Below are 26,689 nucleotides of genomic sequence, written 5' to 3' on the forward strand. Positions count from 1 at the left end.
GTGGATGGAGAGGCCCCTGTGTCCATCAGGAGAGGCCTCCTCTGGATGCAGACGCAGCCTGGATGTTCTCCAGGGCTGCAGTGTGGTGGGTCCCCGGTGGGATGGGAGCTCAGAGAGCCCTGACAATCCATGTCCATGCAGGGGTGGACTCGCTCCTCCTGAGGGTGCTGCTGTCTGTGCTTGCAGTGTCCTTGTGGGCTGCAGCTGGAGCCCTGACTCCTTCCCAGGGGCTGTTTGGGTGGGCTCTGCCCTGGCCAGGAGGGCAATGCCTCTGCCAGGTGCTTGTGGCCGATGCCATCCCCTGGGTGCTGGGGCCCCCTTGGGCCCTGGGGTTGGTCCCTCAGGGGCTGTGGGAACTCTGCCATGGCCTTTGCCTTCAGCTTGGCCTTTTGCTCATCCCTCCTTGCCTTCAGCTGCTGTGCCTTTGTGCCCAAGTGCTGCAGGGCCTTCTTCTGCCACTCCTGCAGCCCCAGTCACTGCCTGTGGGTGCTCATCCTCTGAGAGCTGCTGAGCTTTCTGCAAAATCTTTCCTTTCTGCAGGGACCAAAGCCAAATCCTTCACAGAAAATCCTGATCCATCCATGTGCACTCTGCATTTCCCAGATGTTGCTTTGTTTTGCTCCTTGTGCTCAGGGTCCCCTGCACAGCCCGTGTGGCAGAGCCGGTGCCTGTCCTGCCGCAGTGTCCAAAGGCGGCCCCCCCGGCGGGCAGGGCCGGCAGCTCCCCGGGGCCGGGCAGCGGCCGGGGCGTCCCGCAGCCTCCTGGGGGCCGGAGGCCACTGCCGGCCCTGCCCGGGGCTGGTGGGGTCAGGCAGCGCCCGGCGCTGAGCCCCGGCTGCCCCACAGCCCCGGCCCGGCCCCGCAGCTCCCCACAGGCCCCCAGCCCTGCTCCCGGTCCCGCACCTCTGCGCCCGCTGCTGCCGCTGCCCACCACAGAGAAACCCCTGACATCCTGACCTCCTGCTTTTCCTCTCCTGGAAACTGGGAATTCAAAGTATCAGCTGGCAAATTGTCAGGATAAGGCCCTGCTGAAAAACATCCCAATCCTGAGTATTTTTCTCTTACTCCTCTCTTCCATCATCCTTTTTCTTACCACATAGATTCCTCCTGCTGCTTCTTGCCTGAACCATATTGCTGCACACTCCCCTTCACCTGATCCCTTCCCAGCACACCAACACCATCCATCCCCTGTTGTCCAAATCCCTTCTCCCCTTCCCTTATTGCCCCCCTGGGTGTCCATGTCCTTAATTACCTCTGGGGGAATGTGCAAACTACCTCAGCATTCTCCCAAGGGACCCTTCAGAGACATTTTGGGGTCATCATCCCTTTGGCCAGGATCCCTCCCTGGCTTTCCCTTTTCTCCCCTCCATGGGTGCCCTGCCATGTTCACTCCCCGAAGATCCCAGGGCACTCACTGATGAGATTTTCAGTGCTCTCTCCCTGCTGACTCTTCACAGACCCCCCTGATGTGTCACTCCTCTGTCTCCTGGTCACTCCCGGGTCCCCAATCAATCCCCGGTGCCGCCGCCAGCCAAGGGAGCCGATCACCCAAAGTGGGTGAGGCACCTTCAGCTGCACTCCCTGCCCCAGGGTGTGCGGGAAAATTGACATCACCAGAGGTTTCTGTCCACAAAGCAGACAGAGGAGTCCTGTGAAACTAATTTCATTTCTAAAAATGGGAGAGGCCATGGGACATTCCCCATGGGATCTCTCCAGTTGTTGGAGGACACAGCCTCCATTTCATCCTAATTCTCCTGGCCACATCTCCCTCTGCTTTCCCCATTGACTGAAGTACTTGAGAGCTACAGACTTCCCAATCCACCTTCTACATACTCCCTTAATATGCTCCCTGCTTTTATATAGCAAATGATATTCATGGCTCTGTTAAGTCTTTGTTGTTCTTCTGGAAGTTCATGAATAGAGCAGGGCCTTGGCTGAGCAGCAGTCTGTGTCATCAATTAATAACATTTTCTGAAACTGATTCCTTCTCCTGTCACTCCCTTGTGTACAGCTCCCTGGCCCTCTGAGCCTTCCCCAACTGGACTCCCCGCCTCGGCCCCATCGCCCCCGCGAGGGGAATTTGGGGAGGTGGGAGTGGGGCAGCGCCAAGGCCGGGCCCCCCCGCGCTGTCCTGGCGGGAGCGGCTGCAGTGGGGACCGAGTGCGGGCGGGAGCGGCCGAGAGCCCAGCGCTGCCCCAGCCCGACCTGCCCCAGCTCCATCCCTGCCCCTCGGCTGGGATGCTGTGGGTCTGGGGGGAAGAGGGAGCCGGCAGTGGGTGCTGGGCCTGGGGGCAGGAGGAGAAGGGAAGGAGAAGCAGGCTTGAGGAACAGAATGGTCAAACGATGCAGGTGGCAGGAGAAGGTGGGATTGTGCAGGAGAAGGAGGAATGGCCAGAGGAAGAGGAGTGTGAGGAAGAGTAGGGACACAGGAGGAGGAGGAGGAGCAGAAAGAGGAAGCGCAGAAGGTTCCACCCCTCTCTGTATCTGCAGCCTCCCTCCAGTCCCAGGAGCGTTGCTCCCCCCACATGCAGCAGGTGACTGTGGAGGGGGATCCAGGATTTTCACGGGGTAAATCTTGGTGTTTCTGAGCTTGCTTGGGCTAAATGTTGGATCTTTGGTTTTATGTGGCAGCTGAATCTTTATGTTTTGGAGGAGGTTTTTTCTGACTTGTGATGTTTGGGGAGTTTTTGATCTGTATCTTGAAGTTTGTGGGATTTTGGGGCTTAATCTTGGTGTTTTGGAGGTTCTTACAGACACAAGATTCCCAATGACTTCCTGAGATGAACTGGAGCAAGGAGGAACCTCCAGTCCAAGGTGCTCTCCTCTTGTTTTTTTCCCCAAACCAGGATTTTTCATTCCCTGGGTGTGCCTGGATGGAGGAGGAGGAAAAGCCCCGGAGATGCTGCAGGAGGAGGAGCTGCAAACCCAGCCCAGGGAGCTGCGGGGAGGAAAGAGCCCCCCTGAGCCAGGAAGGCGGGCGGAAATCCAGCCGGAGCTCGGAGCTGGTGGAGAAGCCTCATGGCAGGGAGAAGCCCCACAAGTGCTTGGAATGTGGGAAGGGTTTCAGTCGGAGCTCCAACCTGATCGTGCACCAGAGGATCCACACCGGGGAGAGGCCCTACGAGTGTGGGGAGTGTGGGAAGAGGTTTCGGACCAGCTCCGATCTCCTCAAACATGAGCGGAGTCACACAGAGGAGAGGCCCTTCCGCTGCCCCGACTGCGGGAAGGGCTTCAACCGCAACTCCAACCTCACCGAGCACCGGCGCATCCACACCGGGGAGAAGCCCTACGAGTGTGGGAAGTGTGGGAAGGGTTTCAGAGACATGTCTGGCCTGATCCAGCACCAGGTGACCCACACTGGGGAACGGCCCTACGAGTGCTTGGAATGTGGGAAGAGCTTTGGGTGGAGCTCAGGCCTGAGAACACACCAGCGCATCCACACAGGGGAGAGGCCCTACGAGTGTGGGAAGTGTGGGAAGAGGTTTCCGACCAGCTCCCATCTCCTCCTACATGAGCGGATTCACACAGAGGAGAGGCCCTTCCGCTGCCCCGACTGCGGGAAGGGCTTCAAGCACAACTCCAACCTCACCGTGCACCAGCGCATCCACACTGGGGAGAGGCCCTACGAGTGTGGGGAGTGTGGGAAGAGCTTCTCACAGAGCTCAAATTTGACCCAGCACCAGCGGAGGCACCACTAAGGGAAGCCCTGTGAGTGCCCCGAGTGAGGGAAGAGCTTGGAGTGAGGGAAGAGAGTGAAGGAAGAGCTTGGAGTGAGGGAAGAGAGTGAGGGAAGAGCTTGGAGTGAGGGAAGAGAGTGAGGGAAGAGCTTGGTGCGCTGCTCCAGCTCCATCCCCAATGGGAGGATCCGGGCTGGATGATCCCCAGTGACCCCCGTTGGGCAGAGCCCTGCTGATCCGTGGTCCTGGTGATCCATGCTGGGTGTGGGGAAGGTGTTGGCTTCTTCTCCTTGTGCTGCTGTGATTTGGGTGGGTTCCCATGGATGGGGGATGGGAGGTGAGTGGGGGGTCCTGGTGCACTGGGGGGGGCTCATAGCTTGGGGGTTCCCAGCGATTTGGGGGGCTTGATGAAGGGGGGAAGCAGTGAATGGGGGGATCCCAGTAAATTGGGGGGGGTGCTGATGATAACAGGGGGTCCTGGGAGACAACGGGGGGGAAAGGACCAAACCCTAAGGGACTCCCCTAGTGCTGGTGAACCCCCCGTGCCCCCCCAGCCCTGGGGTGTCAAAGCGGAGGGGATAGAACCTCTGTCATGGATGGGGGCACAAAGGGGGTCCGGGCCCAGTGCTCGGCGGGGTCGGTGCACGAGGGGGGCCCGGTCCCTGTCCCGGTGCACGGGGGTGGCGCTGCCTGGGGGTTCCCGGTGCTTGTGGGGTTCCCAGGGTTCGAGGGGGGTCCGGTCCCTATCCCGGTGCTTGGTGAGGGGGGGGCAGTGCCCGGGGGGCTCCCACTGCTCGGAATTGGGGGGTGTCAGAATCCAGGACATCCCTCTGGCTGCCCTGGATGGATCCAGACCCTGGCAGGGGCCTCGGAGACCTTGGCATGGTGTCAAGAACACCGGTGGCTGTGGTTTTAGCCCCTGGAGAAAATTGCCAACTTTGTATGAGGAATTACAAGGCACAAGGGTTTGAGTAGCGTGGTAGGTGAATTAACACAGGGTGGAAAAGTAGAATTTTAACATTTTAAAATATGGGGTTCAATGGGACAAGGTGGAGGGATCTGGGTGTGTCCTGACCTTCTTCTCCTTCTTTTTGTCCTCCATGTCTTGCTGTGATGGTGACACTTTTCTGTTGGTTGAAGGTAGAGACACAGTGTCCAACATAAATGATAGATATTGGCACGTTATTGTAAACACAGTACAGGTAGTTTTTAGTGTAGAAGGCAAACAGCGCCCTGAGGGCAGGGAGACTGCCACAGACCGACCTGCTAGACAGAGCTCAGCAGAGCGGACAAAGCTGTTAGAGAAAAGGGACAATAAACGGCCCTGAGAAGCAAAGCTCCGCATCTCGACTCCTTCTCTGCCCGCACGGGCTGGGAGAAAAGGACTTTTCACAATCTCGGGGTCATCTCGACCCCCAGAAAACCGAGAGGGCGTCTTCACTCTTCCCAGTGCCCAGTGAGGGGGGTCAGTGCTCGAGGGGGGTTCGGGGGCACTGAAGGGGGTGCGGGTGTGGTTTTTGGGGAATCCCGTCGCCCCCCGGGGCAGGGTCAGTGCTCAGCAGCGGGGGCTGCCTGGGGACCCCCCCGGCCCCCAAATCACAGCCGGGTCTCCTGCAAGGCACTGAGGGGAGGCTCGTTCACCCCCCGCCCCCACCGGCGTCGCCACACGCCTTCCCAAAGTTTCCCCAAGTGCTCCCAAAGTGCCCTCAGAATGTCCCCGAGTCTCTGCCGAGGTGACACCGGCCTGATGACGGCCCAGTGGTGATGTTGCTCTGTGCACAGCAGCCTCGGGATGTCCTCCATGGCTCTTTGGCACCGCTCGGCCACTGCACGGCCACCGTGGCCAGGAGAGGGACAGAAGAAGAGGGTGTTGATGTCCCCAAGTGTCCCCAGCAGGTGACGCGTGGCCATGCGGGCACTGGCCTCCCACAGCTGCTCAGCCTCGGCCGCTGTGGCCACCAAGGCCACACGGAAATCAGGGGACACCTCCATTGTCCCCTCCAGGGCAGCCTCGATGTCCCTGAGCCGGCGCTGCAGCTCCCGGGGGAACACGGTGGCTTTGCCACACGCGGTCACCAAGTCCCCCAGTTGCCCCAGGTGCAGCTCCAGCCGCTGTCCCCTCCCGGTGGCCGCATCCCTGCAGGCGTCGCGGAGCTCGGTGACCGCCTTGGCCAGCCGGGCCCAGCTGTCCATGAGCCTGTCCAGCACACGCCTGGCGCTGGCCAGGGCTCTCACACAGGCCCAGGTGGTCCCTGGGGTGTCCCCGAGGTTGGCCAGGGTCCAGCCCAGGGAGGGGACAGTGCGGTGGCCCAGGGAGGGGACACAGTAGTGGCGCAGGGCGTCCTGGAGGTGAAAGATCAAGGTCCCCACAGCCACCCGCAGGAACTCTGGGGAAATGGCCAGCAGCACGTCCCTGTGCAGCCTGGCCATGGTGGCCATCAGTTCTCTCAGGGTGGCCACCAGCTCACCCAGTGTGGCCACCACGGCCACCATCGCCTCCAGCAACTGGTGGGGGACAGCTGGGGAGGGGACAGAAGAGGTGTCAGGGGCCTGGTGGCACTTGTGGCCTCCTACAGTGGCCCCTGTGCCCTCCTGTGGTCCTGTTTGTCCCCTCCCTGGAGGGCTCTGCTGTCCCCTCTATCCCTTTTGTCACCCCCTATCCCCCACATTCCCTCCCTGTCCCCTCCTGCCACCCTCGTGTTCCCCAGTCCCCTCCTGCCACTCCTCTGTCCCCTCTGCCCCCCCCGTGTCCCCCCTGTCCCCTCCCGCCCCCCCGCCGGGATTGTCGCACCCCGCGGGGCTCCATGGCCGCTGGGGACACTCCGGGGAGGGGACACGGCCGGGGACAGTTGGGGACACGCGGGAACATGGCAGGGCCGGAGAGGGGAAACAGGAAGAGGTGACGTCATCGCCCCGGCCCCGCCTCACCTTTGGCCGCTTTTGGGGGATCCTGAGGGGATTTTGAGGAGGTCCTTGGTGAGCTTTGGGGGGTCCCAGGTGAGGTTTGGGGGGTCCTAGGTGGGGGTTTGGGGTGTCCCAGGTGAGGTCTGGGGGGTCCCAGGTGAGGTTTGGGAGGTCCCAGGTGAGAATTCCCAAGGATTTGGGGTTTCCCACCTGCCCAGGTGAGGTCTAGGGATCCTAGGAGAAGTTTGAGAGTCTCAGGTGAGAATTTGGGGGGTTCCAGGTGAGGTTTGGGGGTCCCAGGTGAGGTTTGTGGGGTCCTGAGGAGATTTTGGAGGGGTGCAGGGGAGCTTTAGGGGGTCCCAGGTGCAAATTCCCAAAGATTTGGTGGTTCCCAGGTGAAAACAGCTCCGGGGGGGCCGAGGCGGGAGGGGCTGGGGAGGTTTTGGGGTGTGTCCCATGGGTGGGCAAGGGGCAGTGAAGGAGGGTCCGGGGGAATTTGGGGGGGTGGGAGCGGGCAGGACGAACTCCCAGACACTGACCATGCCCTCTTTAGACTCCGCCCAGTGTTTTGGCCCTGCCCCTTGCTGCTGGACACGCCCATGAGCGCCACGCCCCCTCAGGATCTGCCCCTTCCAGTTCCAGCTCCGGGTTCTGGCCCCGCCCCCTCCTGAAGCCCCACCCCAAATGAGCCTTGGCCCCACCCCCGGATAGATTTTTATCAATGGAAACCAAAAATCACCACAAATCGACCCAAAAATTCAAACCCAGGGGAGTGGGGGAGCAGGACCACACCTGTGATTTTGGGGGGCTCCAGGTGGGCTTTGGGGTGGTCCGAATGAGTTTGGGGGATCCCAGGTGTTCCTGGGTGGGTCCAAGTGGGTTTTGGGGGAGTCCTGGTGCATTTTGGGGGTCCCAGGTGGATTTAGAGGGGGATCCAGGTGAGTTTCAGTGGGGTCCCAGTGAGTTTGGGGGGCGGGTCCAGCTGTCCCTGTGTGGGTCCAGGAGATCCTGGGTGGGTCCAGGTGGTTTTTGGGTAGGCCCAGGTGGTTTTTGGGGGGATCCAGGTGTCCTTGAGGGAAGTTCAGATGTCCCAGGGTTGATCCAGGTGTCCCTGAGGCATTTCCAGGTGGTTTTGGGGGTGTCCCAGGTGTAATTTAGGGGGATCCAGGTGTTCCTTGGGGCTCCTGCTGTGTGTGTCACCTCAGCAGCTGTGATGTTGTGATGTTCCCCCCCTCCCCAGCTGTCTCATCCCCCAGGTGCTATGATGTCATACACGTGACATCACCGTGTCCCTGCACAGGTGGCTTTGTCTCCCTGCATCCACCCAGGTGTGACATCACCTGTGTCCAGGTGTGACATCCGTCCCCAGGTGTAACATTACCTGTGCCCAGGGGTCACTCAGGTGTCACTCAGGTGTTACTCAGGTGTCATGTACCTGTGCCCAGTTTTGCCAGGTGTGCCAGGTGTCACTCAGGTGTCCCTCAGGTGTCCCTCAGGTGTGGAATTGTGTTATTATATGTTTTATTATGTATAATTTTGTTCCATGTACCCCCCCCGCACTCTGTAGCGACACCCCGGGTTTTCCCATCTGTCCCCACGGTTTGCCTTCCCGGGAAAGTGCAGAGTCATTGTGTTTACATCTCAGGCCATCTGTCAGTCACGCGGCGGGGTCGGCAGACGCCCTGGGACCCTCCAGCTGTCCATTCCCCACTGGATGTACCCCTGCACCCCACTGCCCTCAGACCCCCCGTGGCGTTACCCCATTGGCTGTCCCGGGTTTCCCCTGTTCAGTACTTAACCTGCGGGCTGGGGACGCCCCGGGCTTTTCTCTCGCCCGGCCACTGCGTGCTGCTGCCGCCCCGCTCCCCCGCCGCGGCTTTTCTCTCTGCCGGCCCCCGCGTGCTGCTGCCGCCTCCGCCACCGCCGCCGCTCCGGACGACCCCGCTGCGGCTGCTTCACTCCGCGACCGCTGCCGCCGCTCCTGCCACGGCACCCGCGTGAGTCGGCCACCGCGCCGCAGCCCCACGCACCGCCTCCCCTGGCTCGCGGCCAGCTCCGGAGCACGCCGCCCCACCCCTGACCGGCAAGGCGGCACAAACAAACTCCAGTGCGGCACGTCGCAGTCTTTTCGGTTTTTGCTTTCCCAGCAAACTGCAATAAACCGGAATTCTGCCTGCGAGAGAAAAGTCTCTCTTTTTTTATTCGCCGCGGGACACGCCTCTGCTCTCAGACCCACGTAGCCCTGGCCGACGCCCGTGAGGGCTCGCCGGAAAAGACGGAAATTGCCCGCGCTCCCCTTCCCCCACGGAGCTAGCTGGGACAAAGGGGGGAAAAGAGAGCACTACGGCAGTTGTGGCGCCCAACGTGGGGCTTGGGAACTCCAGGCCACGGACTGAGGACTGCTGAGCCCCAAGAGGCTGGTGGATTTACCTTGTGGACGTTACAACACCCTCGCAAGCTGCAGTTCCGTTTTAAGGAGCCAGGGCTTCCAGAGGGCTTGGACCTGCAGCTTTGGCTTGCACCGCTGAAGTTCGGTCCCCCCATGGCGAAAACTTCACAGCTGGACTTTTCGTTTCGCCTTTGGACGTCGCTGGACCCGTGGTGAGTTACCGGGGTCCCCTGGACTGGGTACAGCCTTCTCCTTTTGAGGTGGATTTCTCTTTCTCCAACAAGGGGGTGATAAGATCCCACATTTTTTCTCCCGCTGCAGGGAGTGTGTAAGGGCAGGCTACCTAGCTTTCCAATAGAGGTATTTTTTTTCTTTTGTTATTTTACCAGCCGCGAGGTTCGCGACACACTTTAACATCGACATAATGGGTGCAAAATTGTCTGTGTCGCACGAGAGAATTTACGTTCAAATCCTAAGAATTCTAGTTGGGGGAGGAAAGAGATGTAAAAAGTCAGACGTTAAGCGTTTTGCCCAGTGGCTTTGGCAGTCCTTCCAGGACATCTCGCAGGCAAATTTGTACCAAATTCAATTCTGGGACCGAGTTGAAAAAGAAATTGCTCAAAAGGACAACCAGTCCCTCTCAATTTTCATCCATCTGGCAATCCAATTGAGAAATATTGTCAAAAATAACTGTGAAGGGAAGCCAGAGTCACCCCAGGGCGAATCCCCCCAAATCCCCCAAACTCCCTCTCCTATCCCTCTCTCCCTAGCCCGGGGATTCTCAGACAGGCATCCCGGCAAAACCAGCCGCAGGCAGATTCTGGCCTCTCTGTCAACCCCCAGGTTCCATCACAGGACAATGCTGGCATCGCCCTGCACCCTTCCCCTCCCCAAAGTTCCTCTCTTTGTACAGTCCTGCCCCATAGTAGTAAAGTTGTGAGTTTTAAAACCCCAGATCCCTCTCCACAACCTTTCCCTGACCTTTCCCAAAATAATCCCCTTCCCTGCCCCAGGGCACAAGATGGAGGGGACCGCATGGCATGCCCATCCCCCTCCCTCCGTGCTTTGTCTCCCAACAACCCCTTTCACCCTACAGCCAACCCCTCCCACTCCCGAGACTTCTCCACCCACCCCTCCCCTCCACCCCCTTCTGGCACCTCCCCTAATGAATCATTCATCAGTCCTCCCTCTGACCCCGCCCCTAGGGGTGAGGTAACACCAGCCACACCCCCTAGCCCTGGTCCTGCCTCCGCCCTCCGTTCCCACGACCCGCCCTCTGGTTCCCACGCCCTCGATTCCCGAGGGGGGGGGGTGCGGGAGGAAGTGGGGGGGAGGGGGGAAGCCGTGACCTGCCGCAATCCCCGCTTGCCTTTTCTGCTGCACCAGTCACCTACATGCTGCGGCAGAGGGGCAGACCCCTGGCACAGTGGGCCCCTATCCCACAGGCTGTGATTAGGGATGTTTGCAAAGCCCAAAAGGAGTTTGGCTGGGAAAGTGAATACTTTAGGGGGCTGTTAAAAGTCACAGTTTCCTCCAATGAGTATGTCCCTGCTGACATGCGCGCTCTGTTTTTGTGCTTGCTTACTCAAGCTGAGATTTTGGTATGGGAATCCGCATGGAGGCGGGAGGTACGAGATGCATTACCCCAGCTTTGGGCAAAAGCCGAGACCTCCTCCGACACCGATGGAGGCATGTTAACCATTGATCATCTGTGCGGGATGGGGGAGTGGGACGTGGCAACAACACAGGCTGAAAAGATTCCAAGAGGGGCATTGGCAGCAACTGCCAAGGCGGCAGAAAAAGCATTTTTTAAGTTAAGACCCAGTGGTCCTGTTGTTAACTGTTTTTCTCTCAAGCAGGAGACACAGGAATCTTTCGTTAGTTTCATAGACAGGTTATACAGGGCAGCTGAAGCACAGGTTCCAGAGGAGGGATTGAGGCACGGCATGGTGAAGCAAATCGCCCTGCAGAACACCAATGAGGCCTGCAGACAGGCAATGCTGAGCCTGCCCCTCGACCCAGAGCCTACGCTCCAGGCAGAGTGTGCAAGGGCCCTTTGTGACACGGTGCAGCATGGTCACCGTGGCATGGAACGGGACAAGGTATCCAAGGGCCCTTTGTGACATGCTGTGGCAAAGGTGTTGGCAGTGATGAGGCCACTCCACAGTGCTCTGTGCACGCGACAAGACAGGATGGAGAGAGCGGTGCTGTGAGGAGCCCTCGCACAGCCACTTGTTCCTTGCTGACCCAGAGCTTTCCCGAGGTATTACTCCTGCAGGTGACCTCATGGCCAGACCAGAACACTTGGTGACCTCTGGCCTTCCCGAGGCATCTCTTCTGCAGCTGCCCTCGAGGTCAGACCGTGGCATTTGCTTTGCACCGTCCTTGACAGGAGTCTCCTGTCCTTGTGGCTGGAGCCCCCAAGACCAGAGTGCAGGACTTGCTGTCCTGTAGCCTTGCCCAGACTTCACTCTTGCAGGTGCCCTCAAGGCACGACTGCAGCACTTGCTGACTTGGACCTTTTCCGAGCTACCTTCTCCTGCAAGTAGCCATGAATCCAGGCAGTGACGGAGAGCACAGACCTGCGAGCGTGCCCAAGCTGGCCTGGGGGAAGGAGAAGAAAGAAGGCCCTGGAGCTGCCCCAGCACAGCAGCCTGAAGAGGTGGAGCAGTTCCAGCTACCACAGAAGGGTGAGTGGCAGAGCTGGGCCACAGGGCTGGTGCCTGCAGCCAGCTTGGCCCCATCCCATCCCATCCCATCCCATCCCATCCCATCCCATCCCATCCCATCCCATCCCATCCCATCCCATCCCATCCCATCCCATCCCATCCCATCCCATCCCATCCCATCCCATCCCATCCCATCCCATCCCATCCCATCCCATCCCATCCCATCCCATCCCATCCCATCCCATCCCATCCCATCCCATCCCATCCCATCCCATCCCATCCCATCCCATCCCATCCCATCCCATCCCATCCCATCCCATCCCATCCCATCCCATCCCATCCCATCCCATCCCATCCCATCCCATCCCATCCCATCCCATCCCATCCCATCCCATCCCATCCCATCCCATCCCATCCCATCCCATCCCATCCCATCCCATCCCATCCCATCCCATCCCATCCCATCCCATCCCATCCCATCCCATCCCATCCCATCCCATCCCATCCCATCCCATCCCATCCCATCCCATCCCATCCCATCCCATCCCATCCCATCCCATCCCATCCCATCCCATCCCATCCCATCCCATCCCATCCCATCCCATCCCATCCCATCCCATCCCATCCCATCCCATCCCATCCCATCCCATCCCATCCCATCCCATCCCATCCCATCCCATCCCATCCCATCCCATCCCATCCCATCCCATCCCATCCCATCCCATCCCATCCCATCCCATCCCATCCCATCCCATCCCATCCCATCCCATCCCATCCCATCCCCTGGGGCCATGCCCATGGACAGGATGGAATAGGGGCCGGGCAGACACCCCACAGCCGTGCTCCATGCCCTGGGGCGGCGCGGGGCTGTCCCTGCCTGGGCAGCGCAGGGCTGGGCTGTGTTCTCCGGCCTCTCCCGCAGCCCCTCAGCTCGGGCTGCGCTTGCTCTTTGCCAGGTGCAGCCGTGCAGCGCACACGAGAGCAGGAACGCACCCGTGGCCGCTTCCGCAGAACAGCGCAGGTACCTGCAGCCATCCCAACCTGGGCTGGGCCTGCTGGCACTGCTCAGCCCAGCACTGTGCTCGGAGCACTCCATGCAACATCCCGGGCTTCTTGCCCTTCTGCTGCAGATGGTTTGCAAATTCATGAAGAGGATTCGGGAGGAAGAGAGCAGCGTCATGGGCGCTGTGGTCAGAGCGTACTCTCCCATCTTCAAAAGCAAGACCAGTGCTGCCCTGCTGGATATGCTTGTGGAGGAGGGTCCTTCCAGCCCAAAGCAAGTGAGCAGCCTGTGGCCAGGGTTTGATCCTCCCAGCAATTGCGTGGCCTCCCAAGCCACACCTGCTGTTCCCTGGAAGCCTTTGAGGCCATGGCAGTGTGGTGGCAAGGGAAGCACTTCTCTGGGGCAGCTGGGCACATTCCTTCCTCTGGCAGCTTTCCAAGTCTCCCCTGCCTTCTCCAGGTGCCCGCCATGGTGAGGTACATCCTCGTGGCCAATGAGTTTCCTGAGTACAATCTGTACAGGCCCCTTCTGGATCTGACAGAGGCACAGCCCTCTGACGTGGTGATGGCTCTCCTGCGTGTGGCCCCAGTGTGTGACAGGTACAGGGCCCACGTGTCCACAAGGCTCAGCAGCCCTTCAGCCTGTACAGCCTGTCCCAGGTGTCTGACAAACAGAGAATTCCAGGGCCCTCTGGCTGCTCCCTTTGCCAGCCCTGGCCCCTGCCAGCCCCCCAGCGTGCTGCCATGCTTCCCCCCTGCCCCTCAGGGGCCAATCCCCACAGGGCTGGGCTGCCTGCGTGCTGCCAGTGAGGGGCAGTGGGCAGAGGCAGGGCTGGCAGAGCAGCTCAGCTCCCCGCTGCCACCCAGGCCACGCTGCTGTGTCCCAGACCCCTCTGAGACAGAGCTCTGACCCCACAGAGCTGCTTTGGCCATGTGGAAGAGCATCATGTGCTCGCCCAGGACTGCAGAGCCGGCCATGCTCGAACTCCTTGATGTGCTGGGGAGCTGGCCAGAGCACAGCACGTGCACCTCCGATGGGGACCACACGGCTGTCCTTGCCCTGGCTGTGAGTTTCTGCCTTTGCTGGCCCCAAGGCCACCCCTCCAGCAGCTCTCCATCCTCCCTCCCCCACGGCGTCTCCCTGCCTCAGGCGCTGGGCTGAAACCTGGCCTTGGGGCAGCTTCAGGGCCACCAGGCCCAGTGCTCCCCCTGCGTCTCTCCGGGCCTCTGCCTCCCGTGCTCGGGCCCTGCCACACGGACACCTTGGCACTGAGCGCTGTCTCGGGCTGCTCTGTCCTTTGCAGGCAACTGTGGTGATGTGGAAGATCCTCCAGCTGCCCTGTGTGCCACAGATGATGACCGTGTATTTCCCCCGCCTGTTTGTCCGTCTGCTCTTCCAAGTGTTCTTCAGCACTCTGGATATGCCAGAGGAGGTCGATACCTTCTGGAAGGGATGTCAGCAGCAATACGGCCTTGCCACCAGCCCCAACAGGTGCTCCATGCCAGTCCTCCTGTCCTTGCCAAATCCCTGGGCAGGGGCCAGTGCTCCCAGTGTGACCTGGGCTTTGCTCTGCACACAGCTTTGCAGAGCAGACCCTGAAGTCCCTGCTCTGCCAAATGCAGCATGAGGATGTGGTGGTGGCAATGGAACGCAAGTGTGGCTGGGACACGCTGCTCTGTGCTGACACCCACCACTGTGCTGTGGGTCTGCTGGGCAGGTGAGACCCCCTTCACACTGCTGCCTCTGACATTTGTGCTCTGTGCCTGGGGGGGCCCCACACAGTCCCTGTGGTCATGGGCCAGAGAGCCTTGTCACCGAGGGACAGCCAAGCAGACTGAAAAAGGCTGGGAAAGGAGGGGGCCCACAAGGAGACGCCTCCCAAATAGCCCAGGGGCCCTTGCAGGATGCTGGGGAAAGACCAGACCTCTGTGAGTCAGTCCTGGGAGAGGTTTGTCCCCCTGGCCCACAGCCTTGGTTACTTTGTCTCCTGCCTGGGAGATGTCCTGTGTCTCCATCCCCCTGTGCTCTCGGATCGCTCGCTACCTGCTCCGGCTGCTCAGCACACAGGAGCCACGCTGGGAGCTGCCCTCCCTGGCGTTCCTTGTGGAGGTGAGCCTGAAGGCCAGCGCTGCCTCGCTCAGCTGCCTCCCGGCTCTCTGCCCTCTCTTGGCCGCAGTGCCTGGGACGGTGCCCGCGCCCTGTGCTGCTGCCTGGGCCCGGCCCTGTGCGGTTCTGGGCTCCTGCCGGCCGCTCCCCCGTCACTGCCCTGTGCCTTTCAGGTCCTCGAGTGCCTGGACTTGAGTGAACGCGGTGCTGACAGAGTCCTGCAAATCTTGTCAAGGCACCTGAGGAGCGAGTGCAAGGAGAGGCGTCACCTGGCGCTCAGGGCCCTTCTCGAGCTCATCAATGATCCCTCGATGGTGGGAAGGGGGCAGGGGCAGAGGCTGCGCTCAGGAATGCAGTCGCTTGGGCTTGGCTGGGCTTTGGGCGCTGGGCCAGCTGCTCCCAGCTCTCCTGCCTCCCGCTTCAGCTGCCCAAGTGCTTTGGAACAGCCCTTTGGCCTCTAGGCCCTGCAGCAGCAGGATGGCATTTCACAAACTTGTGTTCCTCACAGAGAGAAAAAATGTGGAGCCTAACTGAAAGTCTTGTGGAGCTCCTGTGGGATGCGGATGGAGAGACAGTTAGCATGACAGTCATGCTCCTCAACTTTATCATCTCGGACAAGGACATGCTGATACCCAGCCCCATCACACTGCAGCTGGTTGAGGCGCTCCTGCCACTCCTTGACCACGTAAGGCTCACTGCCCCCAGCCACGGCCACTGGCTGCTGCCCAGACACTTTGTGCCCTGTGGGTTTGCAGGCCTGCACCAAGCTGAGCCCCATGCAGCCAATGCTGAGGTCTCTTTTTCTTCCCTTCATACAGGACAATAGCCAGGTGCAGCCGCTCTCCATACTGCTCTTCTGAACATTGATGACTTTTCCACAGGAAAATGAAAAAGAGGCTCTGAAAGAGCCCTGTGTTCCGCGATTGCATTCCAGCTGCTCGGGCTGCTCAGCAAAGACACGCCATGCCGGGATTTGGCCGCCCTGGCGTTCCTTGTGGAGGTGAGCCTGAAGGCCAGCGCTGCCTCGCTCAGCTGCCTCCCGGCTCTCTGCCCTCTCTTGGCCGCAGTGCCTGGGACGGAGCCCGCGCCCTGTGCTGCTGCCTGGGCCCGGCCCTGTGCGGTTCTGGGCTCCTGCCGGCCGCTCCCCCGTCACTGCCCTGTGCCTTTCAGGTCCTGGAGTGCCTGAACCTGAGTGAATGCCGTGACAGCGTCCTGGAGTTCTTGTCAAAGAACCTGCAGAGCGAGTGCAGGGGGAGGCGTCGCTTGGCACTCAGAGGCCTCATGGTGCTCGGCACCACCAGTGCCTCGGTGAGAAGAGCGCAGGGGCTGAAGCCGTGCTGCCAGCATGGGGCTGGGGAAGGCAGTCCCTGGGGCTTGGCTGGCCTTGGGGCACTGAGGCAGCTGCTGCCAGCTCTCCTGCCTCCTGCTGCAGCTGCCCGAGTGCTTTGGCACAGGCCTTTGGCCCCTGGGCCCTGTGGCAGCAGGATGGTGTTTCACACACTTGTGTTCCACAAGTAGATGGCCATAAGGATGTGGAGCCTGCATGAAAGGCTTGTGGAGCTCCTGCAGGTGAAGTTGTGCTCCATGTTTGTCTTCCGAGAGATGCTGGATTCTTTTCCAGAAGAGGATAAAAAGGCCCTGAAAACACCCGTGCGCCAGAGCCTGCTGCCACTCTCCTTCCACTGCCATGATGAGAACCAGCGAGTGGCAGAGGTGAGGACTCGGCAGCTGCTGCTGTTCCCCTGGCAGGGGCTGGGCTGCCTCCTGCCCTGGCACCTCGCAGGCTGCAGCCTCCTCCAGGCCCTGGCACAGGGACGGGTCCTGTGCCCTGGGCTGTGGGGCCATCTCCACATCTCTGCTGCTCTCCAGGCTTCTCAGGAAACGCTGCTTTGTGTGGCTGAGTTCCTGAACAGGAGGGATCTCGAAAAGCTGGTGAAGAACCAGGAGCTGTGGAAGTTCACCGAGTGCCTGGTAAGGAGGGCCGGGAAGCCGCAGCCCCAGCCTGGAGAAGCCCCCTGAGCGCGGTGCTCGGTGTGCGGGCTGGCAGCTGTGCCCCTGCCCGCTGCTGCAGCCCGAGGCCGCGCGGGCTCTGCTCCAGGCTCCTGCGGCCCGAGCCGGGTGCCCATGGAGCCCCGGCCCGGCAGGGCTGCGGGGCCAACCCTTCCCTCCTGCCGCTCTCTGCAGCTGGCAGAGGACAGCAGCAGCGTGGCCGAGCACCTGTGCCGGGCCCTGCCCTACCTGCAGAGCCCACAGGAGCCCCTGCGAGAGGCGCCGTCAGGTTCATGGGTGAGCCACGAGCCGGGCCAGGAGGGGTGTGGGCACAGGGCTGGCAGCGCCGCTGGCAGGGAGCTGTGCCGCCGGGCCTGACAGGCTCTGTGTTCCCAGGGATGGCCGGGAGGAGCTTGAGGGGACAGCAGGAAAAGCTCCAGCTGATCCTCAATGGTGAGAGAGGGCAGCGGGCTGACAGCGGGGGCTGCCGGGGCGAGCTGCAAGCCCTGCCCCAGCTGCAGAGAGCTCTGCTCTCCTAGGTAGAGCACACAGAGATTTCAGGGACACGTGGGGCATGCGTGGCCAGCAGCTTCGGGCTGATCCCCTTGGTCCCTGATCCCTCCCGGCCATGGCAAGAGCCGGCTGGGATGGCCCTGGCAGGGGGGGCTCCCCTCGGCTCCCCGCAGAGTCGGGATCTGACCGTGGCTCTGTTCCTCTCTCTTGCAGCCCTTGAATGCCCGACAGAGGATGTCAGTAGTGCCATGTCAGAGCTGCCACTTCAAACATTGCATGTCCTCCGGGCAATACAGAGTGGGCGATACTCCATCTTCCAGAAGGTGCAAGATCATACAGCCCTCTGTGATGTCACACTGTTATCTCTGTGATGTAACACAGCTCTTTGTGATGTCACATGGACATCTCTGTGATGTCACACTGTTATCTCTGTGATGTCACACAGTTCTTTGTGATGTCACACTGTTATCTCTGTGATGTCACACAGCCCTCTGTGATGTCACACAGCTCTCTGTGACATCACACGGACACATCTGTGATGTCACACAGCTCTCTGTGATGTCACACAGCTCTTTGTGATGTCACACTGACATCTCTGTGATGTCACTCAGACATCACTGTGATGTCACACTGACCCTATGAGGTCACACAGCTTTTTGTGATGTCACAGAGCTCCCTGTGATGTCACACTGACATCTCTGTGACATCACACTGCCCTCTGTGATGTCACACGGACATCTCTGTGATGTCACACACCTCTCTGTGATGTCACACTGAGATCTCTGTGACATCACACAGCCCTCTGTGATGTCACATGGACATCTCTGTGATTTCACATAGCCCCTGTGATGTCACACAGCACGCTGTGATGTCACATGGATGTTTCTGTGATGTCACACAGGATCTGTGATGTCACACAGGATCTGTGATGTCACAAAGCCCTGTGATGTCACACAGGATCTGTGATGTCACACTGACCTGTGATGTCACACAGCCCCTGTAAAGTTACACAGATCTCTGTGATGCCACACAGCCCCTGGTCTCTCACTGTGGTTGTTTATCTGTCTTCCAGCCCTTCAAGCCATGAGCGAAGATGACAGCCCATCCTCCACTAACCTAGAAATTCAGGCAATTTTTGGACAAAGATGTGCAGAACTAAGGTCATCTGCTGGATTCAGAGAACCAGGCTCCCAAGCAGAGTACCAGGAGACAGTGAAGAGAGCAGCAGGACTCAATGTCACTGGAGCTCCGGGCACACCTGATGCTGGCCACAGCTGTGCCTGCTGCAAGCTCCCATAGCTGCTGCCTTCCCCCTCCCTGTTGACAGCACCTCCCTCCAGCCCTCAAACGCTGCCCATTCCCTTTTCTTGGCCCCCATCTCATCCCTTCCCTTTCCCTTCCATTAATAAACAGTTTGGTTTCTCCCCCTTACCTGCATCTCTGTGGAGCTGAAGCGGCACAAATCCTGGGCCCTGGGACACACAGGCCCCTGCTGCTGTTCTCTTCCACGCCGTGTTCTGTGCACACCCACAGAGGAATGAGGGCAGATGTCATGGTTTGACGCTGGCACAATGCCAGCGCCCCATGAAAATACAACTTACCAATCAAATGCTGTGAAATGTGATCAAGAACAGAGCAAAGCAGGCCAAACTTAATAACAAAGGAAAAACTTTATTACACTACTACTACTACTACTATAAAAGGAAAAGAAAGGAAAGAAAAAAAAACCACAAAATTCGAAATGAAAACCTTCCAAAACATTTCTCCTCCCTCCACCCAACTCCACCAAACCCCAGCAAGACCCATTTGGATCCTTAATCAAGGTTTCACCCTTCAATATAATCAATACTGAGTCCATCGGGGAAGAGAGGAGTCCCCCCTTGCACCATAGACCCCCAGGAAACACAGCTGCCACCTCTTGTGTTTCCAATGTCACACGTGGCACCGCCCAGACACATCGGCCAGTGTGACATTCTCCTCTCCATGTCACAGTGCTCTCACCACCGGGCATGGACAGAGACTGCTTATAGGGCCCCTTTAAGGATGCTTTGCCAAGGACCACCAGGAACAACAGTCCAGTATCACAATTCGGGACTAGAGTCCCCCCCATTTTCCCCTGGGGCCGAGGGTCCAAAAGACAGAGATCGCCTTCTCTTCTTCCCTGAAGATGGAGGGCATCCTCACACCCTCCTCAGCTCTCTCTCTGTCCACTCCAAAACTGGTAGTTGCTGAAGAAGGTCTCTTGGCTCACCAATGCATCCCCCTAAAATGCAGTCCCTCTTGAAAGAAAGAGTGGTTCAGTCTATGGTAAACAAGCAGAGTCCAGCCAAAAGCCACTCTATCATCTTCCCCCAACCTTCTTCTCTGAACATCTGAGGTTTCAGGCTATCTCTCTTCCTCTCTTTTTTCAAACCAAGGAGGAGAAAATTTCACAAAGCTTTCATTTCTCAGGAAGGGTTAAAAGTCTCAACTCCCAAGGATGGCTCGCTGCCCAGGCTCCAGCTCCCACAGCCCGGCTGGGCACCTTGCGGCCCCCCCGCTCTTCTCCTTCCCTGCGGCGAACTGCTGATAAAACCACCGCCATCTCTTTTTCTCTCTTGGGAGAGAGAGAGACTCTGGGGGGAACGGAGACATCCCAGATTTCTCCACCCTTCCATCTGCAGGGGGCCAGGTCTGGTTCCAGCCCCTCCACCCTTGGGCCTACCTCCACAGGCCGCATGGCTCCCCTCCCCCACCCAGCCCGGGCTGGGCAGGGGAGGTCCTTACCATGCGGTGACCGGAACCAAAGAAGGACGAGTCCTCCTGGGAATTCCGCTTTTAACCCCTCTGTGTTCTCAGAGGCGTGTCCACCTTCAATTGGTCACCCCAAGTGTCAGTATCTAAACCTGACCCCTGACTGGATTGACCTCTTCCTTCTAAAAAAAAATTCTCTTCCCGTGTCAAACCATGACAGCAGATCATGTTGGAAAGGCGCCTGTGCTGAAGATGCAGTTCCACAACCCTGTGGAGTTGCAGATCTTGCTGAGCAGCCTGGAGCCCCTGGAATTTGGAAGAGCCAAGCTGAGTATGCTCTGAAGGCAGCTGTGAGGGATTCCATGGCAAGCTTCCACGGAGGGCAAGGGAGCTTGGAATGCTGGAAGTTTTCAGGAATAGCTTCCTGAAAGCTCAGCAGTGCTCCATCCCTGCACAGGATCAGGGAGAGGGCAGAACCAGCGACCATCCAGGCTTAGCAGGGAGCTTTGGGTGTGCCTGAGGGCAAAGGAAGCAGCAGCGCGGTGCCCGAGACTGGGACGCGCGACCCTGCCAGTGCCCGGAGCGCTGTCAGGCAGTGCTGGGATCCCGGCTGTGGTTCTGGTGCCCACAAGTGAGGAATGGCAGCCCCAGGCTCAGAGCCAGTCAGAAAGCCAAGCAAGTGAGAGCAGAGGGAGGGCACCCTTCCAGTCTCTCTTGGGCATGGCCACAAAACAGCCCCTGCTGCTTCTTCCTCCGCCTGTGTTTGGGCTGTGCTGGTGGCAGAGGCAGCCAGGCTGTGCTCTGCCTTCCAGAGCCTGTTGGGAGCGGGCATGAAAAGTGCTGTGTGCACAGCAGAGAGGCCTGGAAGGTGCTGGCAAGAACGTCCTGCGGGAGCAGGGCTCTGGGCTCTGGCTGGGAACAGCCTGGTCTTGGTGCCGTGGGCGCAGGCAGGAGTTGAGGCAGGTGAAGAGGCACTGAGCAGCTTGTGTTTGTAGAGGGCCTGGGGCTGCCCATCTGAGCCTCCACCTGGAAAGGCACTTGGGGGAATAGGAGCTAGAGCTGGAATGCCTGTCCTGAGAGGACATGAAGGCCTTCAGCCTTGCCAGCGTTTCCTAAGGGTGTGTTGGTGTTGAGCAGAAAAGCTGCACATTTGGGGTAATGCCTTTGGAGGACGGGGGCTTGCTTCTCAAGGAAAGTGCTTCCCAGGGAGCTCCCAGTGAGGCAGGTGCAAGTGTCCCCCTTTGGCTCTCTGTGCTCCTTTCAGTCCTTGAGGCCCGCTGCACTTGGCAGAGGGGCAGGGGAAGGGAGAAGGCTGTGAAGAGCAGGTTTGGCATCCACCTGGACCTGCAGAGACCAACCCAAGCACCTGCAGCAGCGTGTGTTACCCCTGCTTTGGACAGAGGGGTGAGCAGAACCATCTCTGTCCATCTGTGAGCCCCAAAGCTCTCAGTGGGAGCTGTGAATTAAAAGGCCTTTACAAACTCACTTTTCACATCTTCCCTGTCTGCTGTGTTTCAGCTCTTGGCAAGATGCATTTGCCTTTGTGATTTGTGATACCACGGATCCAAGGAGATCATTGTGACCCTGAGAAATCTCTTGGAACCAAGGGGCCATTCTGACACAGCAAGGCCTCATGGAACCACAGGTCCATTGTGACACTGCAAGGTCACACAGAACCAAGGTGGCCATGGAACCAAGGTTCTGCTATGGAACCTCATGGAACAAAGGGACCATGGTGACACTGTGGAACCAGGGAGACTGTTTTTGGCAGTAGGAAAGCTCATGGAACCCCAAGTCCATTGTGACACAGCAAGGCCTCATGGAGCCAAGGGACCATTGTTAAACTGTGCGGCCTCATGGAACCATGAGCCGTTGTGACACAGCGTGGCTCCTCATGGAGCCAAGAGTCCATTGTTACACTGTGGGGCCCTGTGGCACCAAGGGGACCACAGTGACTTTGTGGGGCCTCATGGAACAATGGAGACTGTTCTGACACTTTGGGACCCACTGGAACCAAGGGGCCATTAGAGCATGGCAGGTCCTCATGGAATCAAGGGGACTACAGTGTCACTTAGACCATTTGATTTAACCTTACTTACAGGCCTGACTGGCTCAGTTACCCAAGGCACTCAGACCCCTCAGAGAGCAGCATTTCTGCCACATTTCCCCAGCACAGGCACTCCTGTGTGCACACAGACTCAGAGAGTCAGTGCAGGGCACCTGTGAGAAATTCCCCTGAGGACAGGGAAATGCTCCCTGTGGATGCTTTGGCATCTCCCCAGCGGGGAAGGGTTGAGCCTGGAGGAGTGGGGGGATCGGCCCAGGCTCCCTTGTTGTTCAGGATCCCCCGAGTGCAGCAAACGGGAGAGTTCCCGGCTCGGAGAGGCCCCACTCAGAGGGAGTCGCTGGCCAGGAGAGCTCCAAGGGCTCCTTTTGGAGCGCTGTTTGTAGGGCCCCAAGAGAGGGGCGTCAGTCCCAGCCATGTTTCATCCTGGCCGCACTTGGCATCAGCAGCTTTCTTTGGCAGGGTGAGAACAGGGATGTTGTGCCACTGAGGGAACACAAACAGTTCCCAGGGCTGCTCCTAAAGCAGCCAGGAGCTGGTTGGGCAGCAGCAGTGCCTGGAGCAGACAGGGTTTGTGATGAGCTCCAGAGGAGCTGAGCCCAGGGGCTGCTGGCCAAGGCTGAGGCCCAGCGAGCATTTCTCAGCTGGCAGGGCGGCCTGAGAAGGGGGGGAGGGGGGGAATAATTCCCCCCCAGCAGTGTGCTCCCAGTCACTCCAGGATTTCCATGTCCCTGCTCCAAGTGCTGCTCCCAGCCCTTATCCCTGGGGATGGGAATGTGCCGCTCCCTTGCCTGGGCAGGGTCACACCTGATCCAGGTGTGCAGGGCAGGACCTTGCCCTACCCCAAGGACTGTGCCAGCTGCAGGATCTGCTTCCCACCGGCCTCTTCCTCCTGCACCCCCGAGCCCAGCCCAGCTTGGTGCTGAACAAAGGGGCTGGGCCGGGGTCATCCCCCGGCGGGGGCTGCGCACCCCCTCTGCCCCCTCCCCAGATTCCCTCTGGGGAGCAGGAGCTGGAGCAGGAGCCCTGTGGGAAGGGACAAGCGGGTGACACCAGGAGGGGGGGGGGGGGGCCACACACAGCCCCCGGGGACCCCTCCCTCACCTTCTCCTACAGAGCCAGGAGGATGAACCCCAACATGGAGCCACCAACCTCCAGCAGCATCTTGGCGGGTGAGGTCTGGTGGCTGCTTTGGGGTTCTGGGGGATCATGACTACCCAAAACCCCCCTCCCAACCACACAGCCACTCTCAGACTCCTGAAAACACCCCACAGATCCCAGCCAGGACCCCCCAACTACTCCCTGCAAGATGAAACTTCCCAAGAACCACCAAAACCTCTTTCCATCTCCCCCAAGACCCGCCCAAATTCCCTGCAAGCCACACAGCTCTGTCAGGGACCCAAACCTCCTTCACAGACCCCTCCAAGCCTCCTCCCAGCACCACAAATGCCCACAAGATTGACAGAAGCTCTTCCCAGTCCCTCCAGGAGCCCCTAAACTTCCACCTCCCATGGCACTGACCAGGAGACGTTGGTGGGCAGGAACATTTACAGCCAGGATCAGCTCGGGCACTTCAGCAGCGATTTGGGCACTTTGGGAGAACATCCCAAATGGGGAGACGCAGGCCAGGGACTGGGACAGGCAGAATTCTTGGAGAACAGGTGGGCTCAGGTGGACACATTATCCCAGCACACATCTGTGATTGTGGACATATCCCCTGGCTTTGATAGCCTCGGAACACCCAAATTCTCCAAAATATTCCAATGAACCAAATCCACATTCACCCCCAAACCCTGGTAAATGGTGCAGGTTAAGATATCTTAGTTTAACTTCTTTATTTTCACTCCAGTTTTGGTTGTTTAGACTGGGTGAAGAAGGAAATTATTTAGATGGAAACGACCTCCAAGATCATGCAGCGCTGCTTGATCTGCCACCAGAATAACTTGACACAGCAGGTGATATTTTTGGGGGTGTAAAGTCAATAAATCACTTCCTCCCAATGAATTTCTGGTTTAGATCAGAGTCCTGATGGATGTTCCTGCCTCTGTGTTCCTCCAGGTGCCTATGGGAAACTAGGAGAACGTGGAGACCACTTTACAGGTGTCTTCTCAGCAGGGATCACGTGGACTGTGGGTCACCAGGGCTCCTCCCAACATGAGTGCTCCCCTGGGTGATGGAGTTGGAACAGGGCAAAAAGCTCTTCCTGCAGCTGGGGCATTTGCAAGGCTTCACTCACCGGTGCCTCCGTTGGTGCTGGGTCAAGTGAGAGCTCTGGGTGAAGCTCTTCCCACACTCCCCACACTCGTAGGGCCTCTCCCCAGTGTGGATGCGCCGGTGCCTGGTGAGGTGGGAGTTGTGCTTGAAGCCCTTCCCGCAGTCGGGGCAGCAGAAGGGCCTCTCCTCTGTGTGGACCCGATAGTGGTGGAGGAGACAGGAGTTGGTGTGAAACCTCTTCTGACACTTGGGACACTCGTAAGGCCTCTCCCTGGTGTGGAACCTCAGGTGGGCAATCAGGTTGGACTTGAATCTGAAGCTCTTCCCACACTCCCCACACTCATAAGGCCGTTCCCCAGTGTGGATCCTCTGGTGGTGAACCAGGCTGGAGATCCTCTTGAAGATCTTCCCACACTCCAAGCACTCATAGGACCTCTCCCTGTCTTGAAGCTCCTGACGGACCACCAGCTCTGAGCTCTGGCTGAAACTCTGCCCATCTCCCTGGCACAGTCTGGGTCTTTCCTCCTCAGATCCTCGCAATCTGCGTTTGCAGCCCTTCCTCCTGCAGGAGGTCAGGGACTTTTCCTCCACGTTGGATTCCTGTGCTGTGGAGCTGCGCAAAATGGCCTCTTCCATGATGTTCTGCTGTGGGGATTTGTCCTCCCTGGTTTCCACCCTCAGCTCCTGCTCTGGGGGAGGAAGGTCAAGGAGAGGATGGGATTTGCCTCTGTGCCTGAGGGAAGGGCAAGGAGATCCCCCCAGTGCGTCCCCGGCAGGAGGGCACCAGCAGTGGGGCTGTCCTGCAGCCGGGGGCTGTGCTGGGCTGGGAGATGGAGCAGGAGAGAGGGGGAAAGGGGCACTGACTTCCTCCTCACCTGCCTGAGTGTCCCAAGGCTCCTTCCTCTTCCTCGCAGCCTTCTCCTCCATCTGGCAAAGGGTTAGGGATGGGAAATTCTGTTTTGGGAGGAAAACAAGGGATGAGCGCTTTGAGTTTTGTACTGGTTTCAAAGCAAACCAGGGGAAGAATTTATGCCAGAATTACAATTGAAAAAGAAAATTAATATCAAGGCAATGATAGAGAAATCCTGGCTTAAACTCACAGAGTCAGGATATAACCTGACACCCCGTTGGTCAGGGTGGTGGTAGCAGTCTGATGAAATGGTGGCTGCAGTCCGGCTGGAGTGATGAAGGTGAATCTGTCAAAGCGGTGATCCTGTAGAAGGGTCTGGTCTTCCTCTGAAGGTCCAGTGGTGGTTATGGAGCTCTTGTCCTCTGGGAATGCAGTAGGCAAGGTGGTCATGGTGTTGCAAGGGTGAGATTATATCCAGGCAGGAATGCTTGGTTCCTCCCCCTGGGCGGAGCATCCCACAATGGGATGATGTAATTTTATCAGTCCTGCAGTGACACTCAATGGCCCATTAACAGAAGATGGCCCCTGGAGGGCGTTATCAGGGCTGAGCCATGGAAGAGATAAAGAACACTGCCCCACCTGTTGATAACAGTTTATGGAGATGGTGACTGAAAACACTTTTGGTTACATCTGACACTGTAACCTGAAACAGTGAGGCAATCCCTGCTCGGGGTGGGGGGTGAACACCACCCCCCTTACCCAAACTGGCTCAGGTGTAAAACCCCCACCCTGGGAAGGCCACGCACACCGGGGACAATGTCACACTTGCCCCACCCCGAGGGAAATCTCTATCCCTGTCACTCCCTTACTTTCTCTCAATTTTATCTTTCTTTCCATGTCTCTCTCTACCTCATATTTACTGTTTAATAAAATCCACATTGGATTTGGTCTCGTTAGCACCTTAAATGGGGCAGAGGCATCTCTCTAACAATTTTTTTAGCCAGATTGAGACATTATTTTGCACTGTGAGTTCAGGGCACTGCTGTCTGACCCCAAGTGCCTTTGACAACAGCCTGGTTCCCTCCTCTGACGAGCTTGTGGCTCTTTCTGGAGGAACTCTTGGAAACTTGGATGCAGCTTCCTCTGAGCAACTTTTGGGAGAACTTATGAGGAAAATGGCTGTTGTGGGTGGCCAGTGTAAAGAAAATATTTTCTTGTCCTTCCCTGAAATGTTTGTTAAAATCACTGGAGGAAAGGGAGCAAATCATACCAGTGAAAGTGACCAGGATCAGTCAACCCAAGGTGAGGAACACAAGGCTACTAAAGTCCTACAAGAAGCCCAACTCAAGTAGCTAAATTCCGAAGTAACTCCTGAATTCACAGGCTTGGGGGCTTTTCCAAATATGAGAATCATTATTTTCTTCGTCCCTGTCACCTTTGTAACAGCTCCACAGAGCTTTCCCTTCCTTTTAATAATCTGTATCGGGCCAAATTTCCATTTTTCTTTTTTTGGAACCTGCCAGCATCTGAGTTGGAGCTGTGCTGGAACTGGTGAAATTTGGAATTGCCACAGAATTG

At 58.4% G+C, this 26,689-nt stretch overlaps 2 protein-coding genes across 2 annotated transcripts in view; one reads left to right on the top strand and one right to left on the bottom strand.

Moving 5' to 3' along the window:
- The window catches only part of LOC140680956 (olfactory receptor 14J1-like), a 38,531-nt gene extending 29,950 nt beyond the window's left edge, over window positions 1–8,581 (top strand). Inside the window, exon 3 of the mRNA XM_072919847.1 lies at window positions 8,372–8,581. Within this exon, the coding sequence (XP_072775948.1) occupies window positions 8,372–8,581 (210 nt within the window). The remainder of the gene's footprint in view (window positions 1–8,371) is intronic.
- The window catches only part of LOC100226816 (uncharacterized), a 1,189,242-nt gene that overhangs the window by 199,640 nt on the left and 962,913 nt on the right, over window positions 1–26,689 (bottom strand). Inside the window, 1 exon segment of the mRNA XM_072919754.1 lies at window positions 24,255–24,694. Within this exon segment, the coding sequence (XP_072775855.1) occupies window positions 24,255–24,694 (440 nt within the window).

The sequence above is a fragment of the Taeniopygia guttata genome, chromosome 30 (genome assembly GCF_048771995.1).
Source record: "Taeniopygia guttata chromosome 30, bTaeGut7.mat, whole genome shotgun sequence".
Taxonomy (NCBI): Eukaryota; Metazoa; Chordata; class Aves; order Passeriformes; family Estrildidae; genus Taeniopygia; species Taeniopygia guttata.